This window comes from Morone saxatilis, unplaced genomic scaffold (assembly GCF_004916995.1).
Source record: "Morone saxatilis isolate NCDOM2014 unplaced genomic scaffold, NCSU_SB_2.0 Contig9, whole genome shotgun sequence".
Lineage (NCBI taxonomy): Eukaryota > Metazoa > Chordata > Actinopteri > Moronidae > Morone > Morone saxatilis.
The window spans coordinates 11,374,513-11,389,399 of NW_023340268.1; the positions used below are offsets into that span (position 1 = coordinate 11,374,513).

General features: G+C 38.3%; 1 protein-coding gene across 1 annotated transcript in view; it reads left to right on the forward strand.

Moving 5' to 3' along the window:
* Nucleotides 1–14,887, forward strand: part of necab1 (N-terminal EF-hand calcium binding protein 1) — a 37,995-nt gene that overhangs the window by 14,703 nt on the left and 8,405 nt on the right. Inside the window, exons 4-7 of the mRNA XM_035681396.1 lie at nucleotides 1,499–1,524; nucleotides 1,812–1,909; nucleotides 8,821–8,957; nucleotides 13,099–13,220. Coding sequence (XP_035537289.1) covers nucleotides 1,499–1,524; nucleotides 1,812–1,909; nucleotides 8,821–8,957; nucleotides 13,099–13,220 — 383 coding nt within the window. The remainder of the gene's footprint in view (nucleotides 1–1,498; nucleotides 1,525–1,811; nucleotides 1,910–8,820; nucleotides 8,958–13,098; nucleotides 13,221–14,887) is intronic.

The window sequence follows — 14,887 nt, forward strand, 5'->3', positions numbered from 1 at the left end:
TTTTTTTTTTAGGCTAGTTTCACTTGCACAATGTAAATTTGTACTTGTGCCCCTAAACAAATAGTTTATATTTATTATCAGATAACAACAAAGACCCTCTTAGCTGTAAGCGAGACAGTGATTGTTTTTCAGAAACGTACAAACTGCGCAATGCATAATTAAAGTTTCTCTAACATCCTGTATTGCCACCCAGTTAAACTCCTGGCTCCGGGATAATTGAAATGCTCGCTTGGGCTTCTGCTTATAAATTTTGTCTTTATCTGTCGCCATTTTCTGGTGCCGAATCTGTACTTTACATGTGCAATGTTCAACAGAAATGAGGAGGAAACAAGATGGCTCAAAGCCTTGTGAACACAGATGGTTCTTTATTAAGTATTTCAAGATTATTTGCACATTAGGCTGATCATTTGCAGACAATTTAAGCAAACAGACATTGACATTATCATTATCCTCCCTATTATCACGGCCACCATTGCTGTGTTAAATCAGAGAGAACTTCAATGGGCTCCATGTTAAACCACAGCGAACATGTTCCTCCCTGGCAGATGGTAAAGTTTGTAAGAAGTAATTTGAAAGTCTCAAACTAGATCCTCTATTGATTAAATAATGAGTCACTAAGCTGCAAGGTCTGCCTGACAGGCTGCACCTGCGCAGCTTGATGTCGAACACTGACTGATTACCCGATCTTTCAAATTTGAAAATGCACAGATCTTACAAATTGTTTAATTTGTGGATGAAGGATTTGTAGTTTTAATAATCATATTTCTGTTTGATAGTAAGTACATGTACATTCTAATGATTTCTAATATGCTTTCATTATCATCTATTATGTTTTGTACACGTATAATACAGATGTATTCAGTGTTTAACTTGCGTGTGGTCCATTAATTGATAATTTACCTTAATATGTCAAAACATGTTGCAAGGCACACAAGTAAAAGCTTTTTAGTCTGCTTCTCACTTTAGTTCCTAACCTCTGGTTTGCTTCCTCTGTTCTTGTCTGTCCTCTGTGGTCCTGAGTGTTTTCTCCTGTTTGAACCAATTGATTGCGAAGGCACTTTTCCCCTTGTGAACGACAGCTACAGCCTGTGTGGAATAGAGTTAAAACCTGTGTAATTCCACAGCCTCTTTTACTGTAACAATGTCTCTTTTATGTCTCTTGCTGTGCAGGGATACAATGGCTAATTTTCCACTTGGAAACATTCCCTTCACCTTTTACTCTTCTTGTCTTTATTTCTCTGTTTCTGTCTCTCTCCGTGAGGGATTCACTGTCAGGCCCATTGGTCTGTAACGCACACCTCGGGGGAAAAAAGCCACCAAATTATTAAATTATTCATGACATATTTATACTTGCTCCATTAGTCATCACACACTGATTCACCAAATCTGTCTGTCCAGGAAGAGATTTAGCAGAGATGAAAGATTTGTCTGTTAACCTCGGAAACTTTAGTCTTTAAGGAATTAATTCTTGATTCTTGTGTTTTTTTTTGTTTTGCAGCAACGTGGACACAGATGAACTCTGTGGTAAGTTGTTCCTTCACCTAAATAAGAACTTTTAATATCAGTTATATCTTACTTAACTTACCTCCCAGTCTGGAGCACCATGGACTCAAATGCTATTTGACGTTTTCCCAGCATAAGGAAAGAACCATGTTAGATGTGGTCACATGCTCTATGGTAAAACCCCTACAGGCTGTGACTGAGATGTCACACCAATGCTGCTTCAACAAAACACCTACAGCCCTGTCCTAGCTGTGTAACTCACAAAATGTTTCTTTTCTTTTTTTTTTTTTTGTCTTTCTGCTGTGAAGAGTATTTCTCCCAGCACCTCTGTGAATATGAGAATGTTCTCGGTGCCTTAGAAGACCTGAACATGTCCATACTGAAGGCAATGGACAAAACAAAGAAGGTAAGTTACTGAAAAGCTAAACTTGCTTTTATCAACAATAAACAGTGTTTTTAAATATCTGTATTTACAATATATCTGTAGTTGGGTATTCTTCAGGTTTTTACTGGAAGATGTTTTAGAAATTGTCCAGAATGCCTCTATGTTGCATTGTTTTCTACTGCCGTTAATGCTTGAAATATACAAAAGTAACCATGTAGTTAATCAAGTTAGTCAAAGAACAAAGCATAATTTGTAATTGAACCCTATAAGTCCAAGCTGTGTTTAAATAAAAGCTGTGTAACTGTTAATGATACAGGTCGAAATCTAAAAAATACAAGTCAGAACTGAATTAAGTGTATTTAATTATCAGTAAATACACTCTACAGCTGAGGCTGATGGGAGGTTTTGGGTCATAAACCAAAGTATTGGACCAATCAAAACTTTGACCTGCTGGTGTAGCTAGAGGAAAGGTCAGAGTATCTTCAAACTAATCAGCATTACTATTCAATGTCTGCACAAAATCTTCAGTTGATCAAATTTTGAGATATTTCACTGAATAAATGAAAATGTTGACCTGTTGGTGGCGCCAGAAGAAAAGTCAGAGGATCACTATAGTCGCCAGGGTTCATCCTCTTGGCATATCTCTGCACTATCATCTCTAGTACCATCTAAAAATAACACCTGTGAAACATCAGTCAAAATTTTCTTGCACTGCATAAGAAACCTGGTCAAAACTGATCAAAAGTTATTGAGAATGAACCTCGCTGAATATCTTAACATATAACTTAAAACACCACAAGGTTTATGTTTGTCTACATCTTGACTAATCTGCCTCATGGAAAGTCGTGCTGCTTTGGCTACTAGCTGTTCCCATTCACACTTTAAAGACAATAACCACCTGGATTACTTTTAAATACTCAAGAAATAGCCTGAATCTGATGAGCCACAATCATTACATATAATTAGATTTGTGGACATTTATTCTTGGTGGACATTCAAGATCCTAACTCCACTGCAAAGAGTGAGTTAGCAGTGTGTGTGTGTGTGTGTGTGTGTATAGGTGTGGGGGGGTGACATTTGCTGCGAATTAATCAGGAAAAGAATTTTATTATTCTCATACACAGACACTCACACTCACATGTCATGCAGTGCGCATAATGATAATAATAAGAGATGTTTGATTTACTCACAGTGTGGCCTCAACTTCACACTGCAGATCTCTCCCAGCATGCTCCTCTGCTGCCCAGCTGGCTTCCTCAGATCTCCCATTAGTCAGATTTCCATTACAAAGCCGAAAAGGACTAGCCAGGGCTCATTCATGCTACTAATTAACCTCCAGAACAAAACATGTTATGATTCCCTTTCGGACTTGGAGCCAATATAGACGAGGAGTTAAATGAGTTGTAGCTGCGTTGCCAAAAAAATACTGCTTTTGATCATGCTTTGGAAAAAAAAGCTTTATGTCCTCTTGATCTTACTGTAGAGCTGAGGCTCAAGCTGAGTACCTTTTACATTATCAGAGAGGAGAAGAAGAGGGATGAGGGTTTGAGGGAGAGAAAGGCAAACAGACAGAGATGGAGGTAAATGATAAGACACAAATGATGGACAGAAATAGGAAAAAGGGTGTAAGGATGAGGAAGAGAGGTGGCTTATTAGATCTGCAGGGACAGCTTCTTTTTCTTTCTCTGTAGTATTTATTCTGGCACATATGACACACGCTGCGAAGCTCAAATCGCCCCTCAGATCTGCACTGAAGCAAACATGTCTTGTTGTGGCTCCTGTAAAAACAGAGTGTGGGAGTCAAACCGTTCATTTGTCAGTGGTAGTTTTTTATTAGCACAGAAAGCAGAAGAGAACACATTGTGACATCCAACTTCAACACCTAAAAACAGGGGTAAATGGTAACAGCAGGTAATGATTTTGGTTTAGTAAATGACACTTAATGAACGGAAAAAGACAGCCGAGGGGGGGATTTTAAGAGCATTTCAAAAGATACATGTAAGTGAGCATGCAGTGTAAATGAATAAAGTAGTGGAAAAACAATTTATATCCTTGTAATAACCTTTTCACTCCAAGAGGTGTTTTTCTTTAAATAACTTTCCTAAAGGTTCAGACCCGCAGGAGCACAGCCTTCAGTTCTGCAAAGGACATGAAACATACAGATACTTTTTTGCAATCCCTTTGCAATCTTTTATAGACCTCAACATGCGCCAAGCTGTGATGAGGTGCGAAAATCAAATTGCAACCAAAATCATTTTTCTGTTCTTGAAGAGAATGGTAGAGAGAGCGAAAACTCAACCTGCTGTGGACTTTTAAAACCTTTAAAACCAAGTCAGCTTTCATGAAATATACAGGAAAAATAAGACTCCAAACGCCACCGCAGTCAATATCACAAATAATAATTTTTCACATCAACACACTCTTCATTGTTGTAACCTCACAGACATACAGTACTCAATGGGTAATTGAGCTCAAATGAAAATAAATTGTTCTGCACAAAATGGACATAATTGAGCAGTTACTGACCAAGGCAATAACTTTGAAATCAAATTACAACACTGGACTGTGAACACAGAGGATTTCACACTGCTGAAGTATTTACTCCTTGAAGCCTTATTCATAGTTTTGCCTTCCACAAAGCGCATGAGAGGCCATAAATTATTTTCTGTAGCCCTAAAATGAGTCATAGTGTAAGAAAAGAGAGAGAAGATACATACAGCACGCTGTCTGTCTCAAGTATTGGCTCAATGAGGAAGATAACAGATGCTGTGTTCATCACAGACTAAAGCTCAGCCGTCTATGATGAACTGTGTAAGTATTTGAGTGGGTGGTCTCTGGCTGCGGATATGTATGAGGGGGCTGGCTGCATGTGTGTGCATTAGCGAGGTGTTTCTTTTTTCTTCTTTTTTGTATTGGAAGATTGTAAGTGTGCATTTGTCTGAGATTACATATGCACAAGCTTCCATGCACATGTGCGGGGGAGCTGAAACAAGATTTCGCATCTAAATTAGAGTCAGGCCTGTATACGTATCTGTGCTGAGACACTCAGGGTTTCATTTTGTACAGATATTTCTGCCAAAGCTATTTACAGGCTCCACATACACAACCTCCTTCAGCTTTGACTTGACTTGAGCTTTTGATCTCAGGTGTTTCTATTGCCATCTAAAGTACCTGCTAGCTACCTTCTAGTACCTGCAGCTAGAGGAAGGTGCAGTGTTCTCACACTTATTGTAGTATTGTAGTTTTAGGACTACAATATTTTTTCATAATGCAAAGATTTTTATTCATGAAAATAAAACAATGACAGCAAGCACTGGTAAAATGGGCATATGCATCAAGAGTCAGTTGCACAGCTGTTGGTAATTCAAACTTAGCCTCGGATATAATGTCAATTTTAAATCAAGGGTAGAACACATTTCTAAATGAAAATAGATTGCACCACACAAACTAGTTATTATGTGAGAGATTAGATTATTGTTACTAGATATTTAAACCTGTTAACCGCCTGGTGTAACTGTTGGGTAGCTAACAAAACCAGCTGACAAAGCCAACATTAGTTTACTTACATTTGACCCAATATAACAAAGAGTAAAAGAAAAAGTAAAATGAAAGGCTGTTTAATAATGATATAAACTGGGGTAAAAAACACAGCATAGCTCAAATTTGTAATTGTTATGCGATAATTATCACAGGTATTTCCCTATGGAAGAGATTAAAACAGAGCAAAAAGAGAATATGAGATCAGAAACTCTAAATGAACAAATGTTGCTCCATAACTGCTGGATGTGTAAATAAGCAACTGACAGATATGCCATATTAACTTAAAACTGGTAGTCAGCCTTTTTTTTTTGCAATAATAACCTTTCAGCATGTTGTAATTCAAGTGGTCTGAGAGAAAACCAGACTTCTGCACCTCTTCTTTTTTCCGGCTTTAGGAACCATTGGAACCAATCACAGGTCATTTCAGGGAGAGGGCATTCCCTATTGGTTGTTTTTGCTGGGCAACTAACTCCTTCTTCAGCCGCCCAAACTTGTGGGTATGGTGGGAAGGGCGGAAAAGAGAGGCGGAGGGTTTTGCACATGTTTTGCTTTGCTTGAAACCTTTCCAATAAATCTGTGACCTGATACAGGAAGTCACAAGTTTGAAACTAGCCTGTAATTCTTATAAGAAGGAGACTTTCACACAAACTTAAGGACGTTAGGAATAACTCGAGCAACCCAGTCCCAATTTTTCCAGTTCTTGTAAATCACTTGAAGGTGGTTGGTTACAAATCCATTTACATTTCAATCAGCTTATTTTTGACATCAGGATTTTAAAAATACTGAGGTAAAGCCATTTGGCAAATGGTGAGGTTTGATTGTGTGGCAGGTTGGAGTTTATGTAGTCATAGTAATGACTGTAAGGCTCAAAAAGTGTGATTCTAGCAGCAGTACTGCCTCCAACAAACTACTCATTTGACCTTTTGTACAACTGAAAATCAAAGATCAAGGGAAAGGCAAAAAAGCAAAAAATAAGGTAGACCTTAAGCTGTTTAAAATGAGTGCAGATTGGTGGGGTGGACACACACACACACAAAGGTACAGATCACAGGAGGTAATCTATACTCAGATGGTAGACAGGCGAATGACCTTTACCAGTTTTGTCGTGACTCACTCTCACTGAGTGAATGTGCGTTCATGTGCAAATGTGTTTGTGCAAGTGTGAGTGTGTTTGCTGATAGTCAGAATGTCAGGATATCAAACAATACCTAGGACAGTTAACAATTATAGGTTTTTAAAATAACTGTTGCATTGCAATAATCTCTGAGGTTTCGTGCATTTTGTTTCTTGTGAAAAACATCAAGTTTTATCAGTTTTAGTACAAACTGTTTCAATCTTTGGTCAGAAATGCTGTTAGATAGGATGTGTGTGTGTGTGTGTCCACTTCCAAAGTCTCATAAACAAATCCAGATTTTAAAACCAAACCATCTTCATTGCGCTTTTTCTGAAAATACAGTAATTAACAATAGACAAAAATACACACACACATACAGTATTTGTTACACACACTCACACACACACACGTTACTATTCATGTATTCATCATTCTGTAATTTAACTTGCATTAACGTTTCCCATTGAACCCCCTCATTGTTAGTCGAGTGCACAAACAGTTTGAGCAGGTGCAGTGTGCAAACAGCAAACTCTGTTGTGCTGAGCATCATTCACTCTCCTTTGATTAGATCCAAAACAACACTCAACCCTGTTGCTCCGGTCCAGGCACAGCAAATGATACCTTTCCAAAATGTCATTCAGTTTGATTTATTTTCCATCCGTTTTCTGAACAAACACAAAAGCCTGCAGAAAATAAATGTGAAAATAAATTCACAAAATGACTAATTGTACCTCGCCCTGAAATACTTAATGTGGGGGAAATTATTTCTTAGATGTGATTTTAATTGAAGGTGCAAATGATTGTCTCACATTTTCAGTTATTTTAAAAATAGTTTAATAATGTAAACATGTTAAAAATGTATGCAGATACCTGTTGCACCAATCAGGGAACAAGATGCATCATAAAGACTGAGTGGTATATGATTCTTCACATGAATGATTCTTTAAGACCTCAAGTTTCACTAAAACTCTGAAATTTCTGTAATTGGAAAACATTGTGATATTATATTTGCCCACCCAAATTTGCATCTTTAATAACATCTTACAACTGCTGTGTTTACTGATGTCTGTTATCGATTATTTGTTCATATGATTCAGTTTTACAGCTCTTTAGTTCCTATTTTCTAAAATCTTTTGGAGGACCAGTGTGTAGGATTTAGTGGCATCTAGCGGTGTAGTTGCAACACCCTCGCCTCACCCTCCTGTTCCAAATGTGTAGAAACTACAGCAAGTCAAACAGGAAGAAAAACACAAATGGCCCTATATGTAGAATCTAGGGCTACTGTAGAAACATGAGAGGGCCCACAGTGTCTGTAAATAAAAACAGCTCATTCTAGGGTAACACAGACACAACATTTTTTGATTATACACCAATGAAAACATACCTGTGAATATTATATTCCATTCCTGCCAAAAGATCCTCCTAAATGTTGCACACCGGACATTAAAAGGGGCACTCCACTGATTTTACACATAAAGGTCAGTTTACTCATCGTAACTAACAGTCGGACTTTCAAACATTCGACAGGACACCTGTTTTATTAATTGGGGAATGGAGTTTTAAAGATGAGGGCGTTTAATAGGGAGGGGATGTTTAATGAAAGTTGCATAATGGCAAATGTAGGATCCAGTGTTTTTTTGAAGCTTGACTCATATTAGGAACATTAGGAACATATTAGGTTGAGTGATTACTTTGCTGAAACAAGTATCCAGTACAGATAATGTACTTTTCACTCGTAAATAAACCAACTTTTATATAAAGAAAAACTTCTTCTACTACTAAAACTACTTCTCTTGTGATCAAAAACATTGCTCTGAAGCTTTCCAATGCCCTGAATGTTGTCCTGTAATACGTTTTCTAAAAAAATATAGCAACCTTCTCTTTGCATCACCCATAAATCAATTTCAGGCTTAAATGATCAAAACCAAGTTTTTCCATCCTGATAAATGGTCAGTGGACACCTGGGACAACAATGAAAAAAAATGAACAATTTGAATTTTATGAATATATTAATTATGCTATCCAGAGCATTTCACCAGATAAGAGATGTAGAGTGTGAAGACCATAGATTGTTCTTCCTCTTCTTTTCTCCTCTACTGCAGCTGTCTGTAATCTTCTTGTGAGCTTGTTGGCATCTTCTTATTAGAAGGGGAAGTCTGGACATTGAGTGACTCTTGACTGGCACATGAAACTTGCCTTGTTTTTTCATCCTTTCTCTTTATCATTCCTCCTACATTAACTCCTCCTCCTCCTCCTCCTGCTGCCTCTTGATTGACAGGATTATCAGGAGTCCACCCACCTGGAGCAGTTTGTGACACGCTTCCTGCTGAAGGAGACAACCAATCAGCTTCATTCACTCCAAAGCTCGCTCGAGTGCGCCATGGAAACCACAGCCGAGCAGACCCGCCAGGAGAAGTAAGAGCAAACCTCTCTGGTCCCTCTAACACACACACAATTAGTCATTAAAACGTGGACAAATTGTATTGTGCAATGGCACCCATAATTACAGTTCTCACAGACAGTCTAGCAATTTTGTCCAGACCTCACACACTAATTTACCGCCTACATTTTAGACTTAAATTATGCTTTTATCCAAGGTGGAGTGCAACATCACAGGTTCTTACTCTGTATTTGTTAAGACCACCTGCTCTTCCCTGTAATTCAGCAGTTATCTATAATCCTTTATTAATTTTATTACAGTGTAAATCCCCTTCCTATGGGGAAATATATGCAAAGTGCAGGGAGCAAATTAAAAAGGGATTGTTAGAAATAAATAAAAAAAACTTGTAAGGAAGATTATTTTAATGTTCTTCTTTAATGTTTTTGTTTTTCACACTGGTGATTTCACCTAATCAATATCTTACCTTAAGAAAGGCTTCATATAATGTGAAAAGAGAATTATCAACAACTCCTCTGCAGTTCCCTTCAGCTCTGTAGAGCATTTTGTTTTGGATTTACGGTCGACAACTTTGCCGTTTTTGGTCGACTCTCACCATCTCATCTCATCCGCCTCATCTCCAGTTATGGTCTGTTGATCACATCATGCTTTCTCCAGCTTTGTCTTTAATTCAACAAACATATGCAAAGATTTATGTAATAGGTGTTTGCAGATCGACAATCAGAATATAATTAATGTGGTTATGATCAGATTATTAGCATCTATATAAATGTAGTGACTGATGATAAACACTCACCCGCTGGCATTCCCTGTGTGTGAGAAGAGCGGCCAGTGGATGATTAAATCTGAGGCACTTCTTGTGTGTGTATATGTGTGTGTGATGTGTGTTTGTGTGTGACTGTGTGTTTGTGTGTATGGGTGAATGCGGTACTTGATCAGTCTGCGTCTGCATTCAGAATTCGGGCATGCCTCTGGTGCGCTCGGTTCATTAGCGAGGATGACTCACCAGTATACAAGTGCACACAATTTCTTATGGTGTGTGTGTGTGTGTGTTGGTGTGTTGTGTTTGCACTGTGTTGACTCAGTAATGCCTGTGCTCATGTTGTTTTTAAAGGACAGGGGATGATGCACAGTCTTTTTGTGTACCCTCACCTGTCTGAGTTCACACTTCACGCTGCAGATTTGACATCTGAGCAGTGATTTGCTGCCAACCCTCCATTTAAAAGTCAACTAAATCTACAATCACTGGCTAGAAATGAGAAGCCTGCTTTCTAAAATCAAGGACCATTTGCTTCAAGTGGTTGTTTAAAGAATTTCATGTGGTTGCAAAGGGCAGGTGATGCACCCTGGTCCCACTTTTTCCCATTAGCTTACATTGTGAAAGAAACAGCTGTAAAACGGTGGAACCCGATTTGATCTATTTGGTCCGATAACATTTGGAAAGTCTAAAAGAACCGCACGATTAAATCATTTTATCCCCATTCAGTTTTAGTGGAGGGCTAACCGTAAATTAGCCGTCCATCTGACTAATTTCTTTCCAGCGGGAAGTGCCTTTTTTGGCTTCTTGTGCAACTGAACAGCTTTTATAAGGATGAACAGAACGTTGTATTCAGTTCTGCTTTAATACATCTATGATACTGACCGCTTAACTGCCCCAAACAGACTATCTGACATTTCTGACTGCCCCCGGTGTGCAGAAGCGAGAAAGTATACACAAAATGTTCACTCCTCTCTCTCTCTTTTTTGGTTTTTGACACAATTACTTCTGCAACATCATAATGCTTTTGCAAGAGTTTAGTTTAAAAACATCCTTGTAGGATTTATGTGCTCTCTAGTCCCTTTTCTCACCATGACCATGTTTACACTTATTCTCAGAGGCAGACAAAGATGTGCTTGGATAGTTGGCATCCTTTCTTTCTTCTCCTTTCCTCACCTCCATTTAAATGTTTCTTTCTCTACTGTTTCCCTCTCATGTCATTTCAAAGTGTGACTGTCCCTCACTCCCAGAGCAGCTTCTTCTCCTCCAGCATCCTTCTCTCAATTGCCTTGAAAAATTCCCCAGCGCATCTAAATGCAATCACACTGTATCTTCAAACATCTAGAGGATCTAGCTGTTTCTCTGGTGGCTTTAAATAGGTTTCTGTGGTCAGTTTTAAACGTCTGGAGAGGACAAACAGGAGCTGATATTCATAGATGCATGGTATGACTCAGAGCTGAGCTTGAGCTTTGTATTTAAGTTTTACTGATAAGTTCAAAAGTAATATTAGTTTCCTCTTGGTAATTTGTTGTTATTTGCCCAATAGATAACCTCAACCATAACAATAAAAACATTTTTATTACTTAATTAAGACAGAAAAGGTCCTGGATCTCCTCTCTAATAATTCTGTCCACTTTGGCTCTCAGCCTCCTCTTCCTCCCTCTTCTTCCACTTGCACACGCTGGAGGAGGATCTGCTGCTGATCTTTGCTCTATTACCGGTCTCAGATGGATTTAGCAATTAATTAAAGTTGCTACGTAGCTGAGAATACAGTATGACTCACTCAAAGAACAAGAGGGACCCGCCACCGGTTACTCCTCCGCTATACATCATACACACACATTTGACTGCAGCTAGGGGAGTAATTATACTGCATTTCTCCCAGATGTGGAAAGGAGTATTTAAAATCTCTCATAAGTGACGTCATATGAAGAAACCACAGTCCTCTTAACAAAAGGAGATCATTCTGAATAAGCTGATTAGGATTTAAGTGTTTTAGAAAAAGCATAGTCACAGATCTCACTCTGTATGAGATGTGCTATGTGCTTAAAGCTGAAAAGCCATGTGCTGAATAGATTAGCGCATGAAAGGAATAGTGTGACAATCTGGGAGTTAGATTGATACCGCTCTCATGTCTGTGCGCTAAATGTGAATCTACAACTATAGCAACTAGTTAGCATTGCTTAGTATAAAGACTGGAAGCAGTTTGATCCATTTTCATCCTGTTAATGTGTGTGGGGAGCTAACAGGAAGTCAACCAGCTCAGCCAGTGTAAGTCTCGGATGCATTATTTCTTTCCTATCCTCAGACCCACCTTACTGTGCTTCTGATTGGCTAGTGTTCGTTACCTTTGTTGGTTTGTTTGATTGGGTTAGGGCAGAGGAAGAGTGGGGTCTGGTCTTTGGGGAGAACGACTTTTGTGTACATGGTTTCACTACTCCCTTTAATATCCATTAAATAGACGTGTTAGATGGAGCCAGAACCAACAGCTGAATTAAAAACAAACAAGAAAGAAAATTAATTTTGTGAATATCCTGCATTGATTCTCCTTAAATGTAAACATTAAACATTATTCATAAGTAAAATCATAAGCAATAAACCTGAAAATGTGAAAAAAATAGCAGTGGAAACAGTGTGAGGTCTGAACAAGGTTTGTAGAGAGCCTCTGCTTTACAAAAAATAAATTATAAAGCACAAACTCTCTCACACTTATAAACATGTGCATTCACCTGCACACACACACACACATACACACACACACAGACTCCCACACCCTGAGGTCTTATCAAAATATTGGACCAAACAACTTGACAGCACTAAGATAAATCTTAGGTGATGTCACCCTGCGGTTGCATGTAGCTACCTTGTCACAGGCATTAGCATCACTGTCAGACCAACACAAATATAACGTAAGCGCAGACAACTTCAGGCTTGCTGATTTTTTCTCAGCTAAGATGTCAGTCACCGGGTGCCATCTTAAATTGCAAAAAGGAAAGAAAACAAAAAATATAGTCAATTAATTTGAAGTGCATATCTCAATCCATTGAATGTGAAAACTACAAGTTATCTCTCCTCTTCATGGCTCAAGAGTATATACATGCAATGAATTGTTCGAATTGCACTTTAAATAGTTAATTGAATTACAAAGTCACATTTATTTTTGAGAGTCAGAGGGAAGCAAATACAAGAGAATAGAATATTTTTCTTGGGACCCATCTGCTCTTTGGTGAGCGCAGTGAACAACAGAAACCACAGAACAAAAGGTCATTTGATGTTAACGTTACACCAGCTTTTATGTGGCTCATGCCGTGTGTCCTGGGACAACAGTTGCAACAATGTAAAAAGAAAATATGCTAAAATATTGTGATGTCTGAATAATTATCTCCTTGTTTTGACTTCAGACAGGGCCCGTTGAAGCCAGAGGGTTTGTCCATCCAGTGGTCGGGTCGTCGCTCCAATCGGAGGCTTCAAAGGAACAGCAGCCTCTCTCCCAACAACCCTCTCCTCAGTCTCGTCAATTCAGGTGGCTTTATATATTACTGCTGTTGGAGGTCGTGTAATTGTGCATCCTGTTGTGTTTCACAACCCTCTGCTCTTGAGTTATGTTGTCTTGTAGCTGCCGGCTGCAGAAAAGCTGCTCAACCAGAGTCAGTGTGTCTCCACAGGCCGGAGAGACGAGCAAAGGAGGGGAGGGGGTGGAAGGTTGCGTAGGTGTGAGAGAGAAACTGGAGTGAGGTTCAGAGAAAGAGAGAGAGACTGAAGAGGAGAGTGAGCGTGTGTTCTCATGTGTGTCGATCCAAAGCCATTGAATGCTTTGGCACTTTGAACCTGATTAGAAATTACCACAGAGTTCCTATGGAGGTTCTCCTCCTGAGCAAACCATTATTATTCTATACAGACTACTATAAGGACATACTGTATGTACGTAATGTTTGTTTGGCTATGCATGCTGATTTAATGCCATGTACATGATGTTAATGTTAATGTTAATTTACTGATACTACAGTTTCCAAACACTTTTTTGTATTGTATTTTTGTAAAGACAACTTTGAGATTGAGGGTCATATAAATGACTTCCATTATGGTGGATAATAAAGCTGATTTGTATTATATATTTTTTAAATATACGATAGGTATAAAACTAAATAGGCCAAAGATTAATATTTAATAATATAACACCTCATGAACACCTTATACTGTTGGTGAAAGCAGCAGCATCTGGAAGCCATGTTGAACATTTTCAGCTCCTGGGTGATGGATATTTATGAATCCTCCAATTCAACATAGTTATGGGTTCAGACAGAATCTTATCTTAACATTAACCGGAATGTAGACATATTCAATTAATACCTAAATGTAACAGTCCCATGGCTTTGATCTAAAAATGACCATTTGTAATATATAATAACTGATTATTACAGTTTAGTCAGGTAATTACAGTGTATAACTCTGGTTATAATATTGCTTCAACAAAGGAACAAATACAGTTTAAACAGATTGTGTTTTTAACCGACAGTTTTTATCTGTTATTTTCAAACAAACCTTTAAAGATTTGACCTTTATCACAGTGTACATTTTGGCTTGTCATAGGAAAAGGCAGAGGCGTTACTAATAACATTAACAATGACTCTGTTTTATTTAAGTGTCCCAATAAGCCAACAGTGTGACAGTGAGCCAGCATGAACAAAACCAGCACCCTTGAACTGAAGTAACTAAATTCAACCATCATTATTTTTATTATACTTGTGTTTTTCCTACTGTGACATTTTAAAATGTCTTCTGTTAAAAAGGCTGGTCAATCAGCTTGTAGCTGTATTATGTGGCCAGCTTATTATGAGCCCCAGTTACACAGTATGTACTCATTTTCATAGTATACTGTTGCAAAATATCAGTCCCTCACTTTACCCTTTTGTACCAGTAGGAAAGGAGACAAGGCTTTCTCTAATACATATCAATTAAACTGATCAAATCAACAAAGATTTATACCTTCCACAAGTTGCTTTGTTTGTAAGTATCTGATCCTTAAAGGGATTTTTTGACGTTTTCAGAGTATACTTTAGTGTGAACCATTGACAGTATATATAATGGACCTCCGGGTCTGAAAATTGAAGTGAGTCTTAAAACCTGCATTCTCTGTAAAGGCCAGCAGGGGGCTCTCCATTGGCTGCAATAATACAGCGATCCCATTCA